Raw genomic sequence first — 26153 nt, forward strand, 5'->3', positions numbered from 1 at the left:
GGGCTCCCTGGGGCTGGACACCCCCACATAGTCATGGGGTGGGGGAGACAACCCCCACATAGTCACAGGTTGGGGGTCCCCAGGGCCGGGCACCTCTGCATAGTCATGGGGTGCTGAGGCGCTGGGAGGGGTCAGGGTGGCAGCAGAGCAGAGACAGATGATGGGCCAGCCCTGCTGAGCTCTGCACAGGAGAAGGGGAATGGCTGGCACACCATGCCCTCCAGCCTCGCTAGACTGGCCAAGCTTCAGAGACTTGCTGGGCACACCCACAGGAGGGGCCCCCAGCTGACCAGGGCGGAGCCTCTCTCCGCCTGTGGCGCACGGAGACGCACAGACAGGAAAATAAGGAAGTGAAGCGCTTCCCACACCAGCGCTGCCGAAGTCACATGGTCCAAGTCAGGGTAACTGTTTCCTAATAAAACTGCTTTAATTTGGAAAATGTTCAAGGACATAAACAGTTTGGCCATTTGGCGAACAGCTCTCCACACTCCACGCAGCAGACCGGCACACGCCAAGTCAGAGGAGGCAGAACGCAGGCACGTATACAGAAGTACAGAGAACTGAGAACCTCCCACGCTCCTCTTGCAAATTCACAAGTGAAAAGCCCTTTAACAGTACAGAACTCAAGCACTAGCATGTTTTCTCAAGGCCATGAAAAACAATGAGTTCCGTGTCTACTGTGTAACCCTAAAATAGTACAGCATCACTGGCTTTGGTTCTAACACATGAGTTTTTAGAAAGTGAGCCAGGCCTAATTCTTGAGCGCTTACTCTCTGAATGGAAGGGGCCTGAGAATGCCATGCTCCCTAACCGAGCGCCGGAGAGCAGCAGGGAGCCGGGTCAGCCGGCGCTCTGGGTCCCGCCCTGCTGCACAAGGGCCGGTGGGGCTCTGGGGCTCCTGCCGTCCAGCTCCAGACCGACGGTGGACAGAGCTCTGCTGTCTGAAGGGAGAGAGAGGTAGGCCACGTCACCTGCCCGCGACAGCGTTCTGAAACCCTTGGCTTCCCTGTGGAGGCATTCTGAAGAGCAGAAGGCACCAGAGGAACCCTGCAGAACCCACCCGGCATCATTTGAGGCTTGCTGGACCCCGCCGCTGTGCCAGAGCTGCACGTCCATAGCCACGGACACGGCCCCTGAGCAGCGGGCTCCGGACACACAGGGCCGCCAACTGCCCCCCGCTCTCCCCCTCCGCTTCAGCCTGCTCTGGCCATAGGCAGCCGCACTTCACAAGCCCTCTCCCTTGGCCTCCACCTCATCTGTGGGTCTGTCCTTGCCACGGGCACCCACGGGCGTTCGCCCACCTTCTGAGGCCCCTGGGGTGTTCAGGGCCTCTGGAGTCCGGCTCACAGGCAGCAGGCTAGCCCTGGGCCCCACCTTGGTGTCCAGGACCCCCTCGCCCCGCGGTGCACAGGCTGCGCCGCTCACCTGACTTGTTTAGCCGACACACCTCCTCCCAGGTGTAGTCCGCCAGGTTCACGGGCTGTGTCACCCAGGGGTCTGTCACCAGCTCCTCCAAGGTGGTGCGCTGCTCGGGCACAGGCTGTAGCAGCCCAGACATGAGGTTCATGAGGTCTGGGGACAGAAGGGCCTGTGGTCAGAGGGCTGACGGTGGCCCAGCCTGGGGGCGGGTGGCGTGCACTGCTCGAGTGCCGGGCCTGGGCCCCCACTTCTGACCAGCACCGCGGGGCTTCTGGAAGGCAAGGTCCCCAGCCATGCTTCCCGAAGCGCTGCGGGAGGTGTGTGTGGCCCCTGAAATGAAAGAGCGCTCAAGCTCCCACGCCGCTCACGACACCAGCGGGCGGCGGCCCTAGCGTGGGCTGCCCTCTGGGGCTCTGGAGACACAGAGCCATGGACACAGGCATCGTGTGGCAGGAGGGGAGGGAGGGGGCCAGCTGCGGAGCCCCGGCCTCTCCCCACGGGGAGCGAGCACGGGTACTGAGAAGAGCCCTGGGCCTGGGTCTCCATCTGGCTCCCACTCTCCTTACCGGTGTGGGCGTCACCGCACCCGGGGCCACTCCAGACCTCAGTGCCCGGGTGAGCGTCCTGAGAGCCCAGGGGCAGCCCACGCCCACCCCGCCGCTGGTGGAGCAGCCCCCCCAACCCCAGGGTGGACCAGCACCCCCTAGCCCCAGGGCGGGGCATCCCCGGAAGGTGGAACAGACCCCCAGGGCGGGGCGGCCCCGGAAGGTGCAGCAGCAGGCTGCAAGAGCCCCGCTATCACAGGATCCAGAACGTCAGGAAAGGTCTACAGCTCTTCAGGCCGCTCTGGACTGCACTGTGCCCCCCCTGCAGATTCCCCGCATGATGATAATAGGAAGTGCGGCCTTTGGGAGGTGAAGAGGGTCAGATGAGGTTGTGCGCCCCACCCCCCCAGCATCAGTGCCCGTATCAGCAGAGGCACCAGAGGGCCCGCTCTCTCCTGTCTCTGCCCCGTGAGGACACAGGAAGACGCAGCTGTCTACCAGCCGGAATCCGCCAGCACCCTGACCTCGGGATCTCTGCCTCCAGACTGTGAGAAATAAACGTCGGTGCTGCAAACCCCGGCCTGTGATGGGCGGGCATGGCAGCCCGAGCGGACTGGGACTCGGGCCTCCAGCCTGAGCGAGGAACCCAGGTTCAGGCCTGACGCCTAAGAGCACGCATCACCTCACCACCTGTGACGATGAATGACTACTCTGGGATCACGTGGCACGACTGGGAGACCTCAGAACCCCGTGGCCCGGCTCCCTGGAGCTCCTCCAGGCGTGGGTCTAAGGGGCCATGCAGGCCCGCTGGCAGGGGTCGCACAGCGATGCAAGCCGCTCTGGTAGCTCTGCAGGAAGCCAGCTCACAAGGGCTCCAGGAGGGACAGAACCCTGGTCCCACACGAGCGGTTGGGGACTCAAGTCCATCCTCCCACTCCCAGCGGCCTTGCTCAGAGGCTGCCAGTGTCCCTCAGAAGACAGCCCGTCCAGTCCAAACTTCCCTAAGATCAGTCACGACATCAAAGTCACCTCCAAATCGCCCTTCCATTCAGAGCAAAGTCTGAGAGGAACGGAAGAGAGAGTGAGCCGGCTGTGCCTGTGTGGGTGACACCGTGCGCTGCTTGGAGACGGGAGCCGGCCCAGGACATCCGCCCGCGCGAGCTCACCTTCCGAGACCAGATATGGGGGGTTTATCGCAGCCTCCATGGTCTCCTCCAGCTCGCAGAAGGGGTTCTCCTCGAAGATCAGTGTGTACAGCGTGACCCCCATGGACCACATCTCCAGCTCTGGCCCCCGGTACCTGCCAGAGGAAGAGGAGGCACTCGGGGCACTGGGCCAGCCCCACAAGAAAGCTGGACCCCGCACGTCACCCAAGAGCAACTCCCAGCGGGACGTACCACACTCCTCGACCACGTCCGCCCTCCGCCAGGCGCCCACCACCCACTGGGGATAAGGCGACAAGCAGAGGCCCACTCAGCAGCTGAGAGAGCAAGTCAGCAGGTGGCAAGGGGCCAAGCACAGTGTCCCCCGGGGGGCTTCCTGGAGGAAGAGGAGGGAAAACCCGGGAGTGCAGGCAGCACACAAGCCCCCAGGGACCTGGGGGGCCACGGCGGCTTCAGAGCAGGGCGGCCCGCCCTTCAGAAAAGACCTGAAGGAGCCCGAGGTGAGACTGGCACAGGCGAGCCTCTGTAAGGATGAAGCAGCCCTCAGCAGCGGGAAGGAGGAGACGCTGGGCAGTGGAGTCCAGGCGGCTGCCGGCGGGAGCAGCAGGCCTTGGGGATGGCGCCCCGGGGTGCTCTTGGTTCTCCTCTGTGCTTACAGATCCCCTCCTCCCAGCTACTCTTCCTGGGCTCTGAGAGGCCGGCGCTCTGCCAGCCGTCTACATGGTTCAGCCCTAATGCCCACAGCAGACCAGCAGGGTGAATCCACCTTTGTCCTGCACAGAGGGCCAGGCCCCATGCTGCCAGCGTGCTTGGTCCCTCGGGTCTGGAGCTGTGGGTGGGGGCGGGGGCAGCCTGGCCCCCGGAGCCCTGGGGAGCAGCTGTGTTCATCCGACAGGAGTGCAGACGCGGCGGCTGAGGGAGCCGGTGAGCAGAGGCCCAGGAGGAGCCCTCTGCCTTCCAGGGGCCACAGAGGGCCAGGGACACCAGGAGGCAGAAGCCAGGGGCAGGGGGGCAGGAGGCAATCGTAACGGCAGACCTCAGGGAAGTGAGAGGAGAGAGAATGCCAGAACGAGAGAATCAGACTCCCGTAGAAGGAGACTGCAAGGAGTCTGGAGGCCAAGGAGAAACTCCCGTGGAGCAGAGCAGGGCTCAGCACACCTGCTGTAAAGCACCAGTGACTGGCGCAGGCTGGGGCCGCGTGGCCTCTGGGCACTAGCCCTCGCCGCCACGGCTGCACAAAAGCAGCCGCAGACACCCGGGAGCCCACAGGCGTGGCCCTGGGCCAACAGGACTGTCCCTGTGACAGCAGTGGGGGCCCGTCTCCCACCCAGGGACGGAAGGGTGTGGCAACGAGAGGGAAGACGCGTGCAGAACCCACGGTGAAGGTCCTGGATGCTCTAACCACGAGCTTGCCTGGGAGACACGTCAGAGCCACGCTTCTCCAGAGGACGTGTTAAACAGGTACAGTGAAGCACCCGCAGTCAGACCCGCCTGGAGCTCAGCTCACACGGGTAAAGACCAGTTCCATCGTATGTGGACAAGACAGAAATCTACACATTCGGGGCGCAAACACGGAGCACCATTCCCATGCTCGGTGGAGCCCTACAACCCCTGAGCTTCGTCTCTTCCTTCCCTCTCCTGAGCTCCCTGAGACCAGGCCCTGCCCTGGCCAGGCCCCCAGCACAGAGCTGGACCCGCTTCTCATCTCAGCAAGAGCGGGGGGCTCACCCCGTGCCCAGCTGGCACGGAGGCGAGCAGGTCAGCAACAGCGCCGCCCACAGCAGCGGGTGCGCTCCAGCACAGGCCCCCTGCGTTAGCGCTCCATGACTCACGCGGCCAGCCCAACCGCACACTGCCACACTAGACTGCTAGTGCTGGCATCGAGATAAAACAAACCAACTAAAAAATTCTCTTCATTCCTTTGAAGAGTCCCAAATTCGGGGACTCTTTATCTTCTCTTAACTTTTGATTATACTGAACTCCAAACACAAAAGGTGAGAAGACAGTCTAGTGAACCCCTGGCTTCCCTTTCCCTGAGTTCCTGACTGAGCTTCCTTTTCCTGCCCACTGACCTCCCAAAGCATACTTTGTCACTCAGCACCCTCATCACAAAGAGGCACAACCTGAAGCCGCTTCCCTCTGCTACTGCGGAAGGTGTGAGCACAGGCTGCCAGCCCGGGACACCTACGGGTTCCCCATGAGGACCTCGGGCGCGCAGTACTCGATCGTCCCGCAGAAGGTGTAGAAGAGCTTGCCCCGCTCCAGGTAGGCGGCCGAGCCGAAGTCGATGAGCTTGATGGAGAAGTCCTCGGCAATGACAATGTTCTCGTCCTTGATGTCCCGGTGGACGATGCTCTCGGAGCGCAGGTACACCACGGCCGCCACCAGCTGGAAGAGGGGCCACCGCTGTGATAAGGACACTTCACACGAGGCCTCAGGGAAAGAGAGTGAAGCCGACTCTTTGTGACCCCCCGGATTGCAGCCTGCCAGGCTCCTCCATCCCTGGGATTTTCCAGGCAAGGATACTGGAGTGGGTTGCCATGCCCTCCTCCAGGGGATCTTCCCGATCCAGGGATCGAACCCGGGTCTCCCACGTTGCAGGCACTCTTTACTATTTGAGCCACCAGGCCTGCCCCTCGGCAAATCCCCAGGAATGCCAAGCGGCACCGTCAGCTAGAGGGACCGCACGTACGGCAGCTCTGCAGGACCCACTCACCCGCGGCTGTGCCCTTCCAGGGACGCCCCACATAAACACAGCTTCTCAACAGTTTCTAGGTCTCGGCCTGTGTGCCACCAGTGACCTCCCCGGCAGACATTCACTCACCCCACGACAGGCAGAACGATCCTCTAGGGAGCACAGACACACGGCCGCAGAAGCCAGAGGGCGCATGGTGGACGCCTGAATGAGTGTGGGCTGGGCTGTGTGGCCAGTGGCCCAGGAGAAGGCCCAGAGGGGCAGTGATTTCCACAGAGCTCATTGGGCAACTCGAGCAGGACTGGGAGCAGAAGCCTAGCTCCAGGCTGCAACTTCCAGGCTCTGACAGCTTTTCAAAGAGCAGCGCAGAGTGGAGCCGTGCTTTCCCCATGCGTGCAGCCTTTCAGCGGCGCAGCCTCAAAGGAACTCCCCGGGAAACGGGCCAAGCGCGGTGTCCGCTGTCTCCACCGTGAGAGGGTAGTTACTAGGATGTGCCGCTGCCTGCCCGCACTGCACGTGTGGTGAGGGAAATCAACAGCAGTAGCAGCTCAGTGAAGTTTAAGTAAAATTAGTACGACTTCTGACCCCACTCATAACGTGGACACCAGCTGTACCGATCAGCACAGTGATTTCATGGACACAGTCGTTCACATCGTTAGAGACAATTTTACATTTAAAAATGAATATCTTTGAGTCAGAAGCAACAATTAATGGCAGACAAACTAAGCTGAATTAGTTAACTTTAAATAAATAAAGAGGGCTTCTCCACTGGCTCACCAGATAAAGAATCTGCCTGCAATGCAGGGGACACAGGAGACACAGGTTCAGTCTCTGGGTTGGAAAGATCCCCTGGAGGAGGAAATGGCAGCCCACTGCAGTATTCCTGCCTCGAAAGTCCCAGGAGCCTGGTGGGCTACAGTCCAAAGGGGCGCGAAGACTCAGCACGAGCAAAACTGAACGTTCTATTGGCTTGGCCAGAATAAATGAACGAACGCATGTTTACATACACATACATGCAAACGTGTGCATGCCTGCACATGTGTGTACAGACGACATGTGTGCAAATGCACGTGCAACGCTGCACAGATGTGCGCGCACACACACATTCACATATACACATACACTCACACGTGTATGTACATACATTGACATACACACATGCACAGTACGTACGAGGCTCCAAGTGGGGAGCAGAAACCGCACGTTGCACTGAATATCGACGACTTTGAGGGTTATTAACTACAGAGAACCAACGAGCCCGGATGCGAGGAGAAGCTGCTCACCGTGGAGAGCCGCTCACCGAGGGGGCCGCGCACCGCGGAGGAAAGCCGTGCACCGCGGAGGCTGCTCACCGCAGAGAAGAGCCACGTACCGCGTAGGAGAGCCGCACACCACGGAGGCGAGCCGCACACCGCAGAGGCGGGCCACGCACCGCAGAGGCCGCTCACCGCAGAGAAGAGCCGCACGCCGCGCAGGAGAGCCGCACACCACGGAGGAGAGCCGCGCACCGCAGAGGCCGCACACCGCGGAGGAGGGCCGCGCACCGCGGAGGCAGGCCGCTCACCGCAGAGAAGAGCCACGCACCGAGGGGGCTGCTCACCGAGGAGGAGAGCCGGGCACCGCGGAGGAGGGCCGCGCACCGCGGAGGAGGGCCGCGCAGTGCAGAGGCCGCACACCGCAGAGGAGAGCCACGCACCGAGGGGGCTGCTCACCGAGGAGGAGAGCCGGGCACCGCGGAGGCAGCGGGCCGCGCACCGCGGAGGCCGCACACCGAGCAGACGCGACCTGGGGCTGGAGGCAACGCACACGCTTACACGGGACACTGCCGTCCTGTGGAGCCCTGAGGCCATATTTACACTTGATGCCCACTGTGCACACTGATTTACGAAAGGGCCGTGGAGACTTCCTGCAGAAGGTAAGCAGTGCCGGTCATAGAGTCAGAGGCATCAGCAGCCCTGAACGGCAGTCGGGCAGCAGCTGGGTAAGCGAGCCCACATGCCGTGTCACACGGGAACCTGTTTGCCAGGAAGATTTCAGAAGCAGACCTCCACTCTCGAGTAAAGGAGACGCCTATATACCCTTCCAGAGGAGGACGACAGGCAGAGGTGGCATTCTCTGGACAGAACTGTGATGCCCAAAACTTACAAGTAGGTGCCTCAGAAATTTAATTTCAGAAATCCAGTGATTTCTGGGCGTTCATAGCTTTGGGGAAGAAATATCAGTTCATGGAAGCTGTTATTAGAAACCAAGTCAGCTCCAGGAAACCAAGAGCAAACCTGTGGACTGGTCACATCCCCCTACTCCGCACCCCCTGGCATCCCTCCACCTTTTCCAGGGAGCAAGGAATCATCTGGAATGAAACTCCCACATTCCCCAAACCAAAGAACTGTTGTCTGCCCCCGCCCCACCCCAACACCCAATTTCTCTCTCACAGGACACCTTTCTACGTAGCTGGCTACTCTCCCTTTCCAAAAAATAACGAACAGACTGAGATCAGTGCACGGAGAGACACGAAAGAAGCCAAGACAGATACTCAGTGTAAACCGAGATGGCCAGAACCACAATCTTTGCAGGTTAATTAACTGGACAGCTCCATCCACTCAGCACCTCCCGTGCGCCTGCCTCGGGCGTGCTGCACAGGGGCCTCTGCACTCTCTGATTTAGTCCCAGCAGTCCTGTGAGACGCTGGCTCGATGAGGTCCACATACAAATGAGCAGGGTCTCCCCGTGGTGGACAAGGATTCAGATCAGATGCACAGCCTGCAAGCCCAATCTGAGAGCTACACTGGCTCCTCTTGAGGCTGGGTGGGTATCATCTGAATATAAATACACTTTAATCTTCACCCCACATCCTCGGTCACCCCAGGGTGACGCCTGGCCTCACTCTTCCTCCCCAACCCCAACCTCACTCTCTCTACTTCAACAGCAGAATTCTCTTCTCGAAACACGTGTCCTACTCAGTAACATCCCCAAACCGGAGGCTGGGTCCAGCATCACTGACTCTGGAGTCCTGGGCCCAGGCAGCCAGGCCTGTTCTTACCTGTCGAAAGATGTAGCTTGCCAGGGGCTCATCGAGGCTGGGATGGCGGTCAATGAATGCAAACAGGTCCAGGCCAGAGCCGTGCTTTTCCATTACCAGCTGAAAGAAGCCTTGGTTCTCAAACACGTCCAGCACCTGTTGAGAGAGAGAGACAAGCTGGGTCCAGCCCTGCCAGGACACCTCCAGGGCAGCGCGCTCAGGCACAGACATGAGACAGCACCCCACCTTGATGATGTTGGCATGCTCCACCTTGCACAGGATGGCTATCTCTAAAGTGACCTTCCCAAGCTTGGGGTCCTCAATCCAACAGTCCTCCAAAACCTTTTCCTTCTTAATAAACTTCACCACCACCTACGAGAGAGACAAGGGATGTCACTGCAGCCCTTCCCACTGGCCCCCCAGCAGCTGTGGAGCCTTCACCTCCAACCTAACCCCCACCTCCACCCCCACGAGTCCTGGGACGTGAAAGAAACCTAATAACAACCGTCCAACGTGAGGGGCCCAGGAGCAAGTCAGAAGCCAGCCCGAAGTCCCGAGTGGACCCGCGCGACCTGCACAGCGGGAGGATGGGGTAACGGAGGAACCGGGCGGGCTGATGACAAGACCAGCCCTTGCAGGTCTCGGGGCGGGTGTTCCCCAGATACCCCATGTCACCCCTATTTCTCAACCAAGGACTGGATGTCCCGGCCAAGAAAATGAAATAAGAGGCCTGAGAACTGGCAGAAAATGAACAAAAATGTCAGTCATGTTGGTTTTGAGAACTAACCAGAGAATTCCACAAGATGGGCGGACACAAGACAAATACGTGGAAAAAATGGTGTGGTGCAGCCACAAAAAAGAAAAAGGAAGCCCACAGTGCCCACTGGATTGCTGACGAGAATGAGATGACCGCCCTCAGATAAATAAAGATGGCAACAGAAACTTAACTCGAGTCCGCCAAGAAGCACGCGACGCCCGGAGCAGTGTGTCTAAACCTCTAGGAGGTGTGAGCCCACTCAGAAAACGCCACACAGCACAGTGCTCAGTATTAAGTCACAGCTTAGAAACACACACTCAATCCAAGAAGCTAGAAAAATAGCGAAGTTTACAGAAAGTACCAGAAAAGCAACATAAAGAAAAGAAACGCTTGATGAAAAGCGTGAGCAATTCTCTGGCAAGTCCGGCGAAGAGGAGAGCGCGTGCACACGAGAGTGAGGTGAGCAGAGGCAGCAGCTCTGGCCAGGAGCACCTGCGGATGTGACGCCACGGCACCAGCCGCCACCGGCGTCCCCAGCTCCGCAGGCCCCACAGGACTGATGCAGACGCACGCATATAAATGAGAAAACCCCAAACAGAAAGGTTAGCAAGCCCAGGGGCTCCCCTGGTGTCCTCGGGCTTAGCCTCTGCACTCCCAATGCAGGAGGCCCGGGTTTGACCCCTGGCCAGGGAACTAGACCACAAACTGCGACTAAAAGATCACACGCTGCGACTAAGATCCAGAGCCGCCAGACAAACAAATATAAATATTAAAAATACGCATTAGCAAGCCAAGTTCAGCAACACACTAAAAAATGTTATAAGGCAATAAAGGATTGAGTCTATGTATAAGAGTTGACTGTGGTTACTCACATATTAATAAAAGAAACAAAACATGATCATTGCAATAGATGCTGAAAAGCCATTTGGCCTAAGTCAACATTTATTCCTTAAATTTTAAAAAAAGTGAACTGAAAATGAAACAGCCTCAAACAAAAGGTATCCATCAAGAGATGGAAGGAGTCACTGGAGTGGGCAGAGGACCACCAGGAGGCTGGGCGGCATACCTGTTACTCCTCACGGCTCTGCAGGTCCGAGTCAAGGTGACGGCAGGAAGGAAAAGAAGGCGACGAGATGTGAGCAACAGAGAGAGGGGCACAAGCGTCAGTGCCCACAGAGGGCCAGACAGAGCGACCGAAAATCACTAAAACCAACACAGCTTTGACACAGACTCCCCGGCTGTCAGCCAAGCACGCGGCTGTGGCAGATCCCAGCAGTGATGAGAAGAGTGGCGGCAGGTCCCACGTGGGCCCTCCCAGGAAGCAGCGGGCCAGGCCTGGGGTATCCGGGCAGCCTGGGGCTTTGCAGGGACAGGCAGCATGGTCCCCAAACACCCCGGCAACTACAGGTCTATCCACAGTGGGACTGGGAGGGAGGCTGCGAGTGCATCAGAGCCACCCCCAGCACCCAGAGCCCCCACCTCTCAGGAGCCCAGTACCTCCTTATTCGCCTCCTTGTCCACCGCCGTCCACACGAAGCCAAAGGCCCCGCTGCCGACCGGGCTGAGCGTGCTGTACTTGAGAGAGTACGCCCCCTCGCAGGCCGCCAGCCCCTCTGGCTCCACGGCCTTGGGGGGCTCCTCAAACCAGGGCTTGGTTCCAAGCACCTGCAACCACAAAGGCAAGTCTGAGGGACCACACGCAGCACGCTGAGGGAAGGACAGTGGAGGCGGCCGTGGCCCCCTGCCCGAGAGCGGCAGCCACTGCCCCGCCCACTCCTCAGGCCCCTGGGGTCCCCAGCCCGAGACTGCTGTCCAGAGGGCACACCCAGGGCCTCAATGTGCCAGTCCAAACTGGCGCTCACCCGGCCCCACTGTGCGCATGGAGCACGCGCAGAGTTGAAAGCCCACGTGCGGCTCACGCCTCACCCAGGAGGTCGGACAGCAGTGTGGGGAGCCACGCAGAGCCACTGCCGCCCTGGAGGGCACGGGGTGCTGACAGGAGGGGACAGCAGGCGCCGTCCGCAGACACCCACCTCGCCCAGGCTGGCCGTGGGCAGCTCGCAGGTGGAGTGGGCAGAGCTAGGCAGGCTGGCCAGCAGCAGGCGGGTGCGCAGCAGGTCCTTCACCAGCCAGCAGCAGAAGAGGGTGGCCGGGCCCTGGAGCTCCACACGCCGCACCTCGAACTGCACACCTGTGGAGGGCGGCAAGACCGGGCCCCCACTGAGCCCCACAGCTGCGTGGGCAGGGCCCCCGTGCCCGCAGAAGGGCATGGCTGAGGCCAGCAGCCACACCTTCCCGGCACAGGGCCCGGGGCCGCCCTGTCCTCCAGGGCAGCCAGAGGCCAAGCAACTCGGGAGACCCGCCCCTAGCCACCAATGCAGATGAGCCTAGAGAAGCTGCCCCAGCGCCCTCCACGCACACAGCCACGCACACAGGTGCCACCCGGCTCTGTACACTGCACGCCACAGCACACCACCGGGGCACAGGCGTTTGCTGACACAGCCTCCTGGGGACACAGCAAAGCAAGTGTAACTGTCTTCTTCCCGGCAGGGGGTTTACAGGTCATTTTACTTTCTTCTTTTTAGTCTTTCATTTCTAGTATTCCTACAAATAACATATGTTACTCATAAAACTCTTTTAAGGTTAGGAAAAAAGCCCTGTAGTCAACACTAGGAAATTGGCAATGAGGAAAACAACTGGCTGAAATACAGCACCGCTGGAAAATTAGGAAAATAAGGGACAAGCTAAAGGGCTGACTGCCAGCCCCAGAGTGGAGGTTCCGGGAAGGGCAGCCTCCTGGCACACGGAGCACACGCACACTTGAAATCCCACACCTGGCAAACCTCACCCAGAAAGTCAGAAGACAGTGTGCAGAGCCACACAGAGGCCCTCCCCACCCCGGGGGACATGGCGCTGACGGGAGGGCGGCTCGGTCCTCACCCAGACCTGGCTGCCCCTGAAGCCCAGCAGCCTGCGGAGATCCGAGCCCCGCCTCCTCGCCCGGCGGGACTGCCGAGGCCAGGGCTCTGGGGCCCCACCCCCTGCTGCACTGTACAGAGCGGCCGGGACCCCGGGCTCCCCCCAGCACGCGCGCTTGAGGCCCTTTCAGGAGGCAAACTATAACTTCAGGTTCTTTTCTTAAAATAATTCATCATTTCTGCCACACTACTCTGGGGATGAAGCCCCCAAGACACCAGGAGGAGGAGGCCCCCCACCCCCACGGAGCCCACTCTGGGGGCAGCAGGGCAGCAGGGCAGCAGGGAGCAGGCCCCACCAGCCCCGCCCGCCCACACATACTCAGCTGCGAGCCGTCGCGGTGGTAGCAGCTCCCCGCGTAGGTGCCCTCCTGGATCTCCGGCTGCAGGTCGGCCGCCCTGAGGGGTGCAGGGCCGGGGCCCTCAGCTCTCACGGGCGTGGAGGTGACGTGGAGGCTCAGCCCAGGTGCCTCCAGTGGGCACTCATCCTCAGGGCCGGCTGCCAGCACGGGGAGTACACAGCTCGGGCTGTCGCGGCCATTCGCATCCTGGTGCTCGGAGGACACCAGACAGGTCTGGGACGGCTCTGTCTCCTCCAGGCCCAGGCGGCTCTCACGGAAGCGTCGGCCCCCACGCAGATCAACACAGGTGCCGGTCAGCAGCAGCAGCTCCCGGTCGTCCAGCACATCTGACCGCTGCCTGTGCAGGACACCCACGTCTGCGTCCGAGCCCACCAGCGAAGGTGAGGGTGTGCCCCCGAGTTCAGACGTGGCGCACGAACAGTTAGAAGAAGTTCGGTCTGTCCAGTCCCTGAAAACAAGCTCCTTGAGGTTCCAGGAAAACGAATTCTCGCTAGCCTCTGGGACCTCCACAGCCTCCAGGGCGCCGGGCAGGTCGGTGGCCAGGGCATAGCAGGCCGAGGAGCTGCCCGAGCGGCCGCCCCATGGTTCTGTGGCTCTCAGGTCCGACAAGGACGCAGGGGCAGAGAGCGGGGGCTGCCCCATCAGGACCAGCTCAGCGTAGGAGACGCCCCAAGGCCCCGCGAGGCTCGAGGCGGACAGCTGCTCCTTTATCAGGCACGTATGCAGCTCCTCTCTGTCCTGCCGCGCCTCCAGCCAGGGCTCGTCCAAAGGCGGCGTCGAGGACAAGAGCTGCAGCGTCCCCGGGGAACTGGGGGCCAAGCGCGGGCTTCCTGGCAGTGCGCTCTGCTCCCCCTGGGGGCCCTGCCCAGCCAGACGACCCTCGGTGTGGGGCACGGCCGTGGCCATGTCAGGGCCCTGGTCTGAACCGCTGGCGCTGCCCCACTCCGCCCGTGCCTCCTGACACGGGCCGTGCGTCTCGCCCCCACTATTCCTGTCTGCACCGGGGATGGCAGCTTCTGAGTCTTCCTGGGAAGCAGACAGCTTCGTGTCCCCCAGCTCGGATTGACTCCCCCGCTGAAGGCCCCGGCTGAGGTGCTCCGCTGTCGCTGGCTGCTCTTGCTCTGAGACGGAGCGCTGCTGGCCCTCGGGTGACGATGGGCCACTGCGGGCGGATGGGCCTCCCTCAGGCACATCTCGCGGGCGCTCGGGCGGTGACCGGCTTCCTCCTGGGATGCTTTTCCCCCTGCAGGTTGTGATGCGGGACAACACAGTCACTTAGGAGCCACAGAGATCACATGGATTCCCCCTCCAGCAGAGACCAGCACAAAGCAATTACCACCGTGAATAGGACAGGAGAGAAGATGAACTTCTATAACAAAGTTAAAAAATGACACACGAAGGCACATGTTCTCCAGACAAATCCACTTAGCAGTGGTTCACGCAGGCTCAGTCGGAGCGCTAGGGCCCTCTGCACAAGGCTGCGGTCCCCCCGCTCGCCGGGCCCAGGCTCAATCGGAGCACTCGACCCTGTGCTCATGGCCGCGGTCCTCCCGCTCGCCGGGCCCAGGCTCAATCGGAGCGCTAGGGCCCTGTGCGCAAGGCTGCGTTTCCCACGCTCGCCGGGCCCAGGCTCAATCGGAGCACTCGACCCTGTGCTCATGGCTGCGGTCCCCCCGCTCGCTGGGCCCAGGCTCAATCGGAGCACTCGACCCTGTGCTCATGGCTGCGGTCCCCACACTACCCGGCCCGCGGGCGGCCAGGCGCCCCGCATGGCGGGAAGCATGGGGAGAAAGGGGAGGAACCGTGACAGCCACAAACGCCACCAGATCCACAGCGCAGAGCGGGAGGCCGAGAGGAGTCGGGGCTGGGAGAGCTGGGCGCAGGGTCGTGGGAGCCAGAGCACAGAGGCGCAGCCCGCTGGGGACGAGGGGCACAGAGGAAGAGGCCACCACGGCCCCAGGTGACTGCGGAGCCACGGGCAGGGGTCCAGCCCGGCCATTAACACCCACACAGCAGTGCTGGGCGCCGCCCCGGGTCAGCCCAGGCCAGACAGCAGCCCCGAGGGCAACAGAGAGTGGCCGTGCCTGGCCTGGCTGGGGTACAGGCATGCAGCGATGGGTAAGCACTGCAGCAGAGGGCCAGGAAGAGGCACCGAGAGGCAGACCCCGCTCGAGGACCGCCGCAGGGGAGGCAGCTGTGAGCGGGATTCTGAGGAGCTGCAGGACTCTCCAGGGGAACCAAGGAGCAAGGGGCCCTCCCCTCCTTGCCCCGTGTGCGTGAGCGCTCAGCCGGGACTGATGGGAGGGGAACCAAGGAGCAAGGGGCCCTCCCCTCCTTGCCCCGTGCGCGTGAGCGCTCAGCGGGGACTGATGGGGTCGCGCTGCTGCAACTGCCGAAACGAAGCCAGAAGCCAGGGGCGGATGCAGACGGCAGGGGCTGCGTCCGCAAGCCATGGTGCTACGTGAGGGGCAGGCTTGCTCTGGGGATGCACGGCGCCTCCAGCACGTGCACACGTGTGGGAGGGCGTGTCCGAGAACACACATCTGTATAGCGAGGGCCCACCCTCAGGGGCACAGGGAGGTGGCCTGGCAGGAGCTCGTGGCTGGCAAAATTGGGGCACTTTTGCTGCTCACCATTTTTCTTCAGTACTTAAACACACACATTCTCATAGCACGACTTTAAAACATCATTTCAAGAAAACCAGAAAACTGTGTGGTGTCCATAAACCCCACACAATGGCTGGCAAAAGAAGCCGGAGGCAAGGAAGTGCATCCGGCCGAGCTCAGGACAGGCCTGCTGCCCCGTGTCCTGACCCCAGGGCAGCGAGGGGCGCCGAGCAGAGCGGCAGCAGCCCGTCCCAGGGCAGAGGAGACAGGCCCGCCAAGGTTGGCGCCTTACTGTACATTCAGTCTCAAAGTGATTTTTCAAAATGAGAAACTGGTTGAAAACACACCAAAACACTGCACACAACACAAGGGGACTCTCACTTCTACTTTCCTGAGTTTTCCAAACTGAACCCTCCTCCTCTAAATAGAATACTATGTTATTTAAAAACGTACAGCAAACAGAGTCGAGTGATTTCTGGGACCAGTTCCCTGGATCCTGCCTAAATGCTTCCTTCCCCGAACAGCAGGCCAGCGGCACGGCAGCAGCAGGGCCATGCCGGGGCGCCGGTGTCACCTCCATCGTTGCGTCCAGAACGCCCTCCCCTCCCACGCGCACCTGCCCCTCCCTCGGAGGGCTTACCTGGGAGCGGGCGGCGCCAGCGGGCAGGCGGGGAGGGAGCCCCCGGGGGCCGTGGGGCATGTGTCCTGGCTCTCTGCTGGCTTTGGGGTCTCGGTGTCCACCTTTGGATCTGGCAAAAAAGAGTGTTTCCCACTGGCTTGCACATACCACTGAAAACCACCTCCTGCCCACTGGGCAGGGGCCTGACCTGACCGCAGAAACGCTGCCAGACTCACGCCCACAGTGCAGCCCTGGCTCCCAGCCAGGCCTGGGCCCCTCACTGCTGACAGCCCCCAGGAGCTCCACTCTCTGACTGCGGGGGAGAACCAGAGGCCTGCGGCCTGAGGCTGCTCCTCTCCTCAGGGTCACTGGCCTCCCCGCCATGCCCAGCCTGCTCCCTTGCCCAGGAGGCCGCCCGCTCCTTCCGGCCTGGGGGCCCGAGAAGGCAAGCATCCCCCCTCTGCCTCCCTCTGGAGCGCAGGGTTTTCTCCGCCTCATTGCTATACTTGCGCCACCTGGCTCTGCCCAGGCTCCAGAGGCCAGATGGAGTGCCAGCCTACAGCAGGGCCGGGACACCACAGTAACCGGGGCGGCAGGGGCGCAATGTCCGTGCTGCTCAGCAGCCTGCACGGGGGAGACTCCCAGGAGGAGTCTGGCCCCCACGGGCAGGAGTGGCGGACAGGCACCACGAGCAAGCGTGCGATGCCACAGGTCCACTCTAGAGACCATGAGGGCAGAGCTCCTGTGAAGCCGCCCATCCATTTCCTACAAAGAACACGAATCACACACACACTGAAAGAACTTAGATTCTGGAAAAAGAGAAAAAAGTATCGGTGACAGAGAAAAAAAAAAAACAGAGAAGAAAAAAGGAATCTTTCCAGAGAGAAAAACCCAGATACAATGAAGGAAATCGCATGTTAAGAAAAGGGGTCACTCAGAGAGTCAGTAGCCTGACAAAGCACCTTTTAAAAAACAGAACACCAGGGACATCCCTGCTGTGCAGTGGTTAAGAGTCTGCACTTCCAAAGCAGGGAGGTGGGTTTGATCCCCGGTAAGGGAGCGAGATCCATGCGCCACAAACCAACTAAGGCCACAACCACAACTACTGAGCTTGTGCACACTGGGGCCGGTGTGGCACGAGAAGGGAGGCCCTGCACTACAGAGAACCTGCATAACACGGGAAACGCCCCAACACTGCAGCCGAGGCACGACAAACACCCCTGACAGGGAGAGCTCATGTCCCGTCAGACGCCACAGAGTCACGCCTGAGGCCGGACACACACCACCTGACAGTGAGCACTCACGTCCTGTCAGACACCACACAGTCACACCTAAGGCTGACACACACCATCTGACAGGGAGCACTCACGTCCTCTCAGACACCACACAGTCACATCTAAGGCCTGACACACAGCATCTGACAGGGAGCACTCACGTCCTGTCAGACGCCACAGTCACTTCTAAGGCCTGACACACACCATCTGACAGTGAGACTCACGTCCTGTCAGACACCACACAGTCACACCTAAGGCCTGACACACACCATTTGACAGGGAGAACTCACGTCCTGTCAGACGCCACACGGTCACACCTAAGGCCTGACACACAGCATCTGACAGGGAGCACTCACGTCCCGTCCGACACCACACAGTCATAGGTCCCCTCACTGACTGTATTAAACCCACTGGTGTTTCCTCCAAGTCCAGGTCTTTCCACCGACTCGCCCTCAGGTGACAGCACCCGTGGGTGCAGGCCTGAGAGGGCCCCCGAGCCGACACTGGGGTTGCCCGGTCAAGCCTCCTGGAGCAGAAGTGAGCCCCCTGGAGGCTGCTGGAGCCTCCGCTGGCCTTTGCTTCCCAGGGCTCTACCTGCAGAGAACAGAGAAGGGTCCACACAGTGGGAGCCCCACACTGCGCCCCAAACACGGTCCTGCAGCGTCCCAGTGTGGACTTGGGGCTTTTATTGGCATCATCTTAAATGCTGAGTTAAAAGCGCTGGAAGGCCTCCCTCGTGGCTCAGGGTAAGGAATCCGTCTACCCATGTAAGAGACGCAGATCCAGGGTCTGGGGCAAGCCCGCGTGACGAGGGCGGTGAGGCCGGGCGCCACCGCTGCTCCCCAGCAGAGGCCCCTGCAACGAGAAGCCCTCCACCTTGACTAGAGAGGAGCCTCTGTCTCCACAGCTAGAGAAAAGCCTGCCCGGCAACAGGGATTCTGTCCAGCTAAAAATAAGTAAGTCAGTTAAAAAGAAACACTGGAAATGGACGAAACTAAACAAATCCTACGAGACTGCCCACTCAGGGACGGATCTGACATCAGTCCTGCCTTCAGCTACTTACATAAAGCTACGTCACCTACTCGCACAGAAAGACTGCCAACTAGCCGTGGCGCCGGACGCAGGCCCACGTGACTCACTCGGGCATCTCCTGGCCTGCGCTCTGCACCAACACAGCTGTGAGACCCACACAAGCGTCCCATCCCCTGGGAATGTGGAAGGCCCACAAGAGACACAGAAGACCACCAAATCCACAGAACAGGGTCCCCACGCCACCACCGGCCCCCCATCACGCCCACGCCCACCCCCAGCTCCAGCCCCTCTCCTGTGGAGGGGGTGGCCCAGGAGGAGGAGGGGGCTGTCCTCACCCTGGGCTGTGCCGGCAGGCTCGTCTCCCCTGCTGACCCCAGGCCCACTCTGGCTGCCAGCGTCCAGGCAGCTGGCCAGGTCCCGCAGAGGTAAGGAGCTGTCGTAGGCAAGGTCCATTTGGTGGTAGAAACCGGGAATCAGAAAGGTGATGTTCTAGGAAACAAAGGGTGCTTCAGAACTCAGCGAGGCCCCGCCTGGGCAGAGAGTGCAGAGGACGTGAGCAGGCCTGGACGAGGTCCGGAACAACCCCAGGTCAGGCTCTTCTCAGCAGTTCCGAGCACCCCCGATGCCCATCATGGAAATCGTAACTAGGTCCTCTTTCCCTTAGCAAACCCTAACCAGCCTGCGTAAACATACTCCCTGCAAGGACTCGGTGTCCCCACGCTCCTGCAGGAAGCCCTTGTCCAGAAAGTACTCCAACTGTGTGATCACCGACTTCAGTTGAACTATTTCATTTAATTCAAACTAGCATTGCTGTTAGAAAACAGGGAAGGATCTCTTTTGAGGCTCTGGTTAAAGTTCTGGCGGGCTGGCTGGCTGGCATGCAGTGCTGGCCCCAGAGAGGGTGGTGAGAGGGGATGGCTGCCCATGGGCATCAAGGTGCTCAGTGGAAAGTGTGGGGAGCCCAGGCCAGCACCCACCTCAAGAGCCGGGCCAGCCAGGCGTGGGGCAGGGGCAGGGGGCTGCTCAGATGTCGAGTGACACGGCACACAGCAGCCTCTCCCTCCAGCGTGAACCACCCCCTCAACCAAGTGGGGGCCCGCGCCCCTCCCCAGAAGCCCTGGAGGACCGCTGAGACCACCAGGGAGGCCCCTCTCAGGCGGCCTGAGAGGCTCGCCTACCCGCAGAGTCCAGCCCAGTCCAAGAAGGAGGTTACAGAGACGCCTCCTCCAAGCCGACCCACAGCCGCCCCCAGATGGTGGGAGGAGGCGTGGAGGCTATGACACCACCCTGCAGTAACTCAGACCAGACCTCGTGTGGGACAGGCTTTCAGGCAGAGCCCCTTCCCTCTCCTGGGGGGCACCCAGCAGGCAAGGGCTCTGCCGGAGGTCCAGACAAACGGGCACAGGCAGGGCATGGGACCAAGGCAGAGGTCCCGCTCTCTGGGCCCAAGTCCCCAGGGAAACCGGCCCCCGCAGCAGCAGGCACGGCGCACAGGCCTGTGGGGGTCACGCCTGGCCCCCCGGCCCACCTTGCCCAGGAGCTCAGCCCTTCCGTAACCAAACAGCATGAGGGCAAAGCTGTGGTTGATGCCGTAGATGGTCCCGTCCGGCAGGAGCGTGATGAGCCCGCTGATGGTGGAGAACACCCAGACGGACGCTGAGTAGCCCCCGCTGGGGGCCACCTCGCCATCTGCAGCCTCCTTGCTGCCAGGCTGGGACTTCAGCTTCAGGCTCACAGGGAAGGTGGCGCCATCCCTGGCTCTTCCAACGGACCTCTGAATCTTGAGGTGCTGGAAGAAAGACACGTCACTGTGCCCACTGCGGCACCTCTGGTAGCCCAAGCTGTGAGGCTTTGCAGCTCGGCGGGCACCCCCGGGACACCCACCCTCCACCCTGCTCTTCCTGCCTCATCTCCCCACCGCCCCCCAACCCTAGTGAAGGCAGAGACCTGACCAAGAGCCGCGGCTGGGCCGGGACCCAAGCCAGCACGGCCGCTCCCCACTCCAGAACAGCCCAAACACGGTGCACACGGGCCGTCAAGCCACGCTCCAGGACCAACCTGGCCCCTCTCCCAACCCTGCAGGAAGCGAGTGCCTGCCCGCTCCCCACCTGGACCACCAGGCCCCTAGCACCCGCCTCTGCAGCCATGGGGCGGGGGCTCCCCAGACTGCTGGCCTCCGGGTGGTTTGTCCATCTCCACTCTCCCTCCACGGCCCCCCATCATCCACACAACCAAGTCCTCCATCATGGTTCTCTGCTTTAAATACTCAGAACCTGTCCGCTCTCCCAAGCAAATCGCACAAGTGTCTAACAGGCTTTCCAGGTCAGCTCCTTTCTGCTCTCGAGACGGCCGGTCCCCAGGCCTGTGTCTACCTACCCCTCACCCAGTGCTGCCTGCCTCCTTTTTAAGGGTTCCCCCCAAGATCTGCAGAGGCCCGAGGCTTCGAACATGGGGGAGCTCCCTGCACCAGCCCTGCACCCTGACCGGGGGCGGAATCAAGACCTCAGGCTTCCCCGGCCCCCAGTGAGCCCTGAGGAAAGAGGGGCACAGCCTCTTTTGCGGCAGAGGTGACAGGTGGATCCAGCATAGAGCTGCTGGGAGTGCGCCTGCACATGCCTTTTGGCACACACACACGCGCGCGCGTGCCTCCTGGCACACACGAACACATGCCTCCTGGCATGCACACCTCCTCTGGATGCGTGCCTGGGGTGGGGCAGAAGTGTGCTTATGTTCAGAGTTAAGCAAGGGCTTCCCAGGTGGCGCCAGCGGTAAAGAACCCACCTGCCAATGCAGGGGCCAGAAGAGACGTGGGTTCGATCCCTGGGTCGGAAAGACCCCCTGGAGGAGGGCATGGCAACCCACTCCAGTATTCCTGCCTGGAGAATCCCATGGACAGAGGAGCCTGGGGGCTACAGTCCACAGAGTGGCGAAAAGTAGGACACAACTGAAGCGACTTAACGTGTCCAAAAGGACTTACGCCAGCACGCCAGAGTTAAGCATAAGAGGCTGCCGAGCAGTCCCCTACAGTGGTTGCACCAGCTGAGCTGCATAGCGTCGGGCTTCAGGAGGTCCGCTGTCTTAGGACAGAGCAAGGGGCATAAAGAGAGGAAGGTGCGGGAGGGGAGGCTTCCCGTCAACCTAGAGGGACTGAAGCCAGCACCCCATTGCCCAGGAGGGCCCGGCTCTCAGCCGGAAGCCAGAGGAGAGCCAGGGAGAGCTCACGACGCCCCGGCAGGGTCCATCTCCTGCAGCAGCAGAGCCGACCTCACCCCAGCTTGACCACCCGACTGTCTGACCCTGCAGGCTGTTGACTGTGACACCCGATGAATCCCAGCAGCGCGATCACTGTGTGAAGGCCGTGCACTAGTTGTAAAACAGGGCCCCTGGGGACTGGGGGGTCTGGCTGAGGAGAAAATCACCCCTGCCCGAATCCCCACCGCCCTCCAGAGCTGCCGAGCGACCGCCACCACCTGACCCACAGTCCTGACTTGGGCGAGACACGACGCCCACCAGTCACTCCTGCTCCTTGAGCCCCCAGACCTCTCAATAAAGAGGCCACAACAGGAGCTCCAGGAAGGGGACCAGGGGCAGGAGTGGCCAGGCGGGCGCCGCAGAGGCTCTGAGCCTTGGTCACGACTGCAGTGCAGACACCCCTGCTGGCAGGCCATGGAGCTGGGCCTGAGAACTTGACCGACAGGGGCCAGAGAGACGCCAGCGGCCACAGGGCCCAGCCTCGGCCGGGCAGCACCGGTGGCCCGGGCCCTGCCCTGAGGACCTACCGTGGGGACGTGCTCGCCAGGAGCGGGGAGCTGCAGGGAAGGGATGAGGTCTGTGATGCGCTGCCCAACCACCTCCTCTCCAGACGCAAAGCCATGCAGGTGTGCGAAGAGCCCGTCGCAGGACGTCACGGTGCCCTGGGGGGAAAAGCCGGTGTTGAGCCTTGTGACCCACGTTTCCTGCGCTTCAGCTTTCAACCTCACTGAGCCTCCGTGCCTTCCAGCAGAAGGCAAGGCTGTGGATGCTCCCGCCGCCCCACCCTTGGAAGTGCAGGGGCAAAGGGAGCCGCCCTCAGAATGCCATCTCCCGCCCCCTGTCAGATATTCCCAAACGCGTGTTCCCCCAGGCACCCGCAGAAGCCCGGCTCACGCTGGAGGCTCACGAACCACACACACAACCGGCACACCTGCGCAGGCCTTGAGTGCGGCCTGCGTGTCAGCCACCACCCAGGGAGCGATGTATGACTTTATCCAAGTGTTAACACCATCCTGTGGGGGCTGGGCTCATATCCCACGTGTATAGGTGAGGGAACAGAGGCCAGGGAGGCCGATGCCCTGCCCAAGTGCAGCTACCAGGAGGGCAGCCGGGCACACCCTCCAGACCCCAGGCCCTCTTCCTGCCCAAAGGCCCCGGGGGACACCCCGTGCTGACGTGCTGCGGTGGGGGGGGCCCCGAGTGGCAAAGTGACACACAGCTGGAAACCCAAAAATGACTCACGTCGCTCCGGAATGCCACCCAGGCTGAGACCCGCTCCACGGGCTCCAGCATGACCACACAGCAGAGGCTGCGCTCCTGCTTCACCCTCTTCATCCACACGGAGACCGGGGTCCTCTCCCCGCTGCGGCTCACAATGTCCACCTGGGACACAGAGGGGCTCAGAGTGGCCCGAACCCAGCCCGCGGGCACACCTGCCTGCTGCTCACCCGCCTCCCGTACGGAAATTAATCAAAGCGCAAACAAGGCCTCCAGCGCCTGAGCGTACGGTCTCTAAGTGAGTGGCCTATCAGACATACTCCACTCCGCGGTAGTAAAGCGAGGGGAGTGTGCGGCCAGGCTTCAGAGGAAAGTCACCCCACACGCTGAATGTTTACATTTCCTTCTCGGCACTCGTGCCGTGGACGGGTGATTTTCTGGGTGTACGTGGTCCTACCTAAGGTGTTTCAGGGCCTGAGGCTCAGGGCTCAGCATTTAACACGCAGGTCAGCCTGTCAACGTCCAGCCTGGATACACACACACGGGAGAGCCCACAGCTCCAGGGAGCCCCTGTAGCCACGCCAGCCCCCCCACCCCACCACACCAGGGGGCATGGAGACGGAGATGTGGCGACGGAACTGCAGCTCCCGGAACCCGGCCTGGGCCCTGCAGGCTTGCCAGTGCGCTCCTCCTCAAGGAGCACCAGGAAGGCGCAGCGTCTCCACTCTGACGTGGCCTCCCCCATGCCCACCCCGTTCCGAGCCGCGCCCTACGCCAGGGCCAGGGGCGGGACGGCCGACCATGAGCGCCGGCAGCCCAGAGGCCCATACTCACCACGGAGCCGAACGCGACGGCGGCGTGCCCGTCGGCCTCCACGTGCTCCTCACTGAGGGCCTGCACCACGTCGGGGTCCGGCTTCAGAAAGAACTGCGTGAGCTTCTGCCCGATGAGGTCGTGGCTGCTGTGGCCCAGGAGCCGGCAGGCCCTGTCGTTGGCCACCAGGATCTGCGGCCACAGAGAGGAGGGCCCTGAGTCGCCAGCAGCTCCTCCGCCCCCAGAACAGCCGAGGGGAAGGCGGCGCAGGCCTCCCTCTCCGCCCTGCCGTTGGCAACTCTCAGCAGAGCCGCTCCGGCTCCTCCAGAGAAACAGAAACCACCGCTGGCAGTGCAGCAGGCAGCAGAGAGACTGCAGCCAGGCCGGCTTCCCCCAGCAAGACGGGCGTGGAGGTGGGGGCCAGCCCCACACCCACCCACCTGAAAGCCTCAGCTCTGTGCACACAGACACGCATCCTGCAAACGCATTTGCTTTAAATCCTGGCTCTCCACGCTCGGCAAATAAGATTACACGACGCACTACCCCTCTCCTTGAGTCTCTGCATCAATGGGGAGATTTGATCTGTCCAGACAGAGTCACACTGAGGTCTCCTAAGTCATCGCTCTCGCCGCTGCAGAGGCAGACCCGGCCGCCCTCCTAACTGCACTGGCACGCTCGGGCGCCCGCCTGAGGCCGTAAGCTGAGGCCACAGACCCCAGGCCGTGGCTGGGTCACACCCCGAAGCACGCACCTCTGTGGTCTTGGCGTCCACGGTGAACACGGCCTTGTTGGGGTTGCACACGGGGGCTGGGAGCAGCAGCGTGGACCACCCCGAGGACCAGGCCCGCAGCAGGGAGCAGCAGGACGTGCTGCCCAGGGACCCCGTGAGGTCCGCCTGCCCGGGCGCGGCCGAGCAGTGCAACTTGCTCGTGCAGATGTTCTGGGCGGCCAGTGATGACAGGCAGTAGGAGCTCCACCTCTCCTCTGGAGAGCAAAGGGACACGTTAGACCCCACCCGGCCCCCGCCTCGAGCTCCCGCAACAGGGCCAAGGACGAGGTGACTGCAGGGATGACGAGCACTCGGACATGCATCCCAACACCCCCTGGGGTCCGCCAAGACCCCCACACGGCAGCATGAACGCTGAGCTCCCCGCTGTCCCACTGCCCTCCCCGGCCCCCCGGCCGCAGGGTCGTTCACCATCACTCCAGAAAGTCCACTCCGGCAGCGGGACGTTCTCACCCAGCCCCTCCAGGTCCTCCTCTGCTTTCCACACCTCCCCGCCCAGCCTAGCCCGCTCCTCCAGCTCCAGCCAACTCCCACCTGCCGACCCCCAGGAGGACCCTCCCACAGGCCTTTCCCGCTTCCCGTCAGAGCAGAGTCGCCAAGCGAGGAGGCCAGCGTGGCCCCCGTCCTGCACAGGCGCCACCTGGCTGGCGGAGAGAGGCTGCTTACCTGACAGCGCCATGCGGCTCTGGCAGAGCTTCGATAGCCCGGTCCTCCTGCTCACGTGTCTGTGGGCTGAGGACCCGGACTTGCCGGGCTCCAAGGCAGCGGGCGCGGTGGGGCCCTCCGGGGGCACCGGCAGGGAGGGGCCCCCGCCCGGGCCCTGGTGGTCCTCCACGGAGGCCGTCGAACCCCCGTCCTCCATGAGGAGCTAGCGAGCCAGCAGGACCACTGTCCACCAGAACACCAAGGACACTGACCAGCGTCTGCCAGGCAGGGACAGAGGCAGCTCAGCCAGCGCATTCTATAGCTCAGCCCCAAACAGCCGTCGGGGGTCAGAACCTACGATGCGAGGGCCGTCGGAGCAGAGAGGAAGGGGTGGGAAAGAGAGAAGGGGAGAGAGGAAACCCGAGCGGAACGGGAAGGACCCAGGAAGGCTGCTGCAGTACGGACCCACAGGCAGGGGCCCAGCCAGGGGCCCCCAGGGCCAGGGCGCCGTGCCCCTAGGGCCAGCACCCCACTTCTGCATTACCGCCTTGGCGTGCAGAACCAAGAGCTGGCAGCCAGGGTTACAGGAAACAGCCTCTGCTCCCAGAGGCCGTGCACAGACCTCTCACACAGTCTGAACTCCAGCAAAGAGGGGCCTGGGCCGGACCATCTGTGGGTCCCCGAGAGGCTCCCAGAGAAGCAGGCGGCAGCGGGGCCCTGGGGGCTGGGATGCTGGCTGCAGTCATTTCTGTGATCTCGATCCCGGGGCTGACACCAGGGCTGGTGGGCACAATCCTGGAACCCTCCCTCTAGCCCAGTAGCACCAGGGGGTCTGCCAGCCCACCAGTGTGCCCACAACAACGCCACGAGGCAAGGCCTCCCAGGCAGCTGGGCTGGGTCCAGTCCTGCACACCAGCACACCCACAGCAGCCGGCCCCAGCGCGACAGAAAGGTGCACATCAGCCCCACAGG

The 26153-nt window shown here is 61.9% G+C and overlaps 1 protein-coding gene across 1 annotated transcript; it reads right to left on the bottom strand.

Annotated features, from left to right (window-relative positions):
• Positions 1 to 825: 825 nt before the first annotated feature.
• On the bottom strand, positions 826 to 25398 carry PASK (PAS domain containing serine/threonine kinase). Its single transcript, XM_068962079.1, has 19 exons — positions 25203 to 25398; positions 24501 to 24733; positions 23771 to 23941; positions 22961 to 23101; positions 22246 to 22380; positions 19995 to 20255; positions 18802 to 18955; positions 17791 to 17914; positions 16397 to 16473; positions 16182 to 16290; positions 12896 to 14178; positions 11632 to 11789; positions 11096 to 11263; positions 9088 to 9213; positions 8863 to 8997; positions 5316 to 5515; positions 3131 to 3264; positions 1426 to 1572; positions 826 to 941 (listed from the first exon to the last, which is right to left on the bottom strand). The coding sequence occupies exons 1-19, from the start codon at positions 25396 to 25398 to the stop codon at positions 841 to 843; spliced, it is 4053 nt and encodes a 1350-aa protein (XP_068818180.1). The 3' UTR covers positions 826 to 840.
• Between the last annotated feature and the right edge of the window lie 755 nt (positions 25399 to 26153).

This window comes from Capricornis sumatraensis, chromosome 2 (assembly GCF_032405125.1).
Source record: "Capricornis sumatraensis isolate serow.1 chromosome 2, serow.2, whole genome shotgun sequence".
In the NCBI taxonomy this organism is placed as follows: Eukaryota; Metazoa; Chordata; class Mammalia; order Artiodactyla; family Bovidae; genus Capricornis; species Capricornis sumatraensis.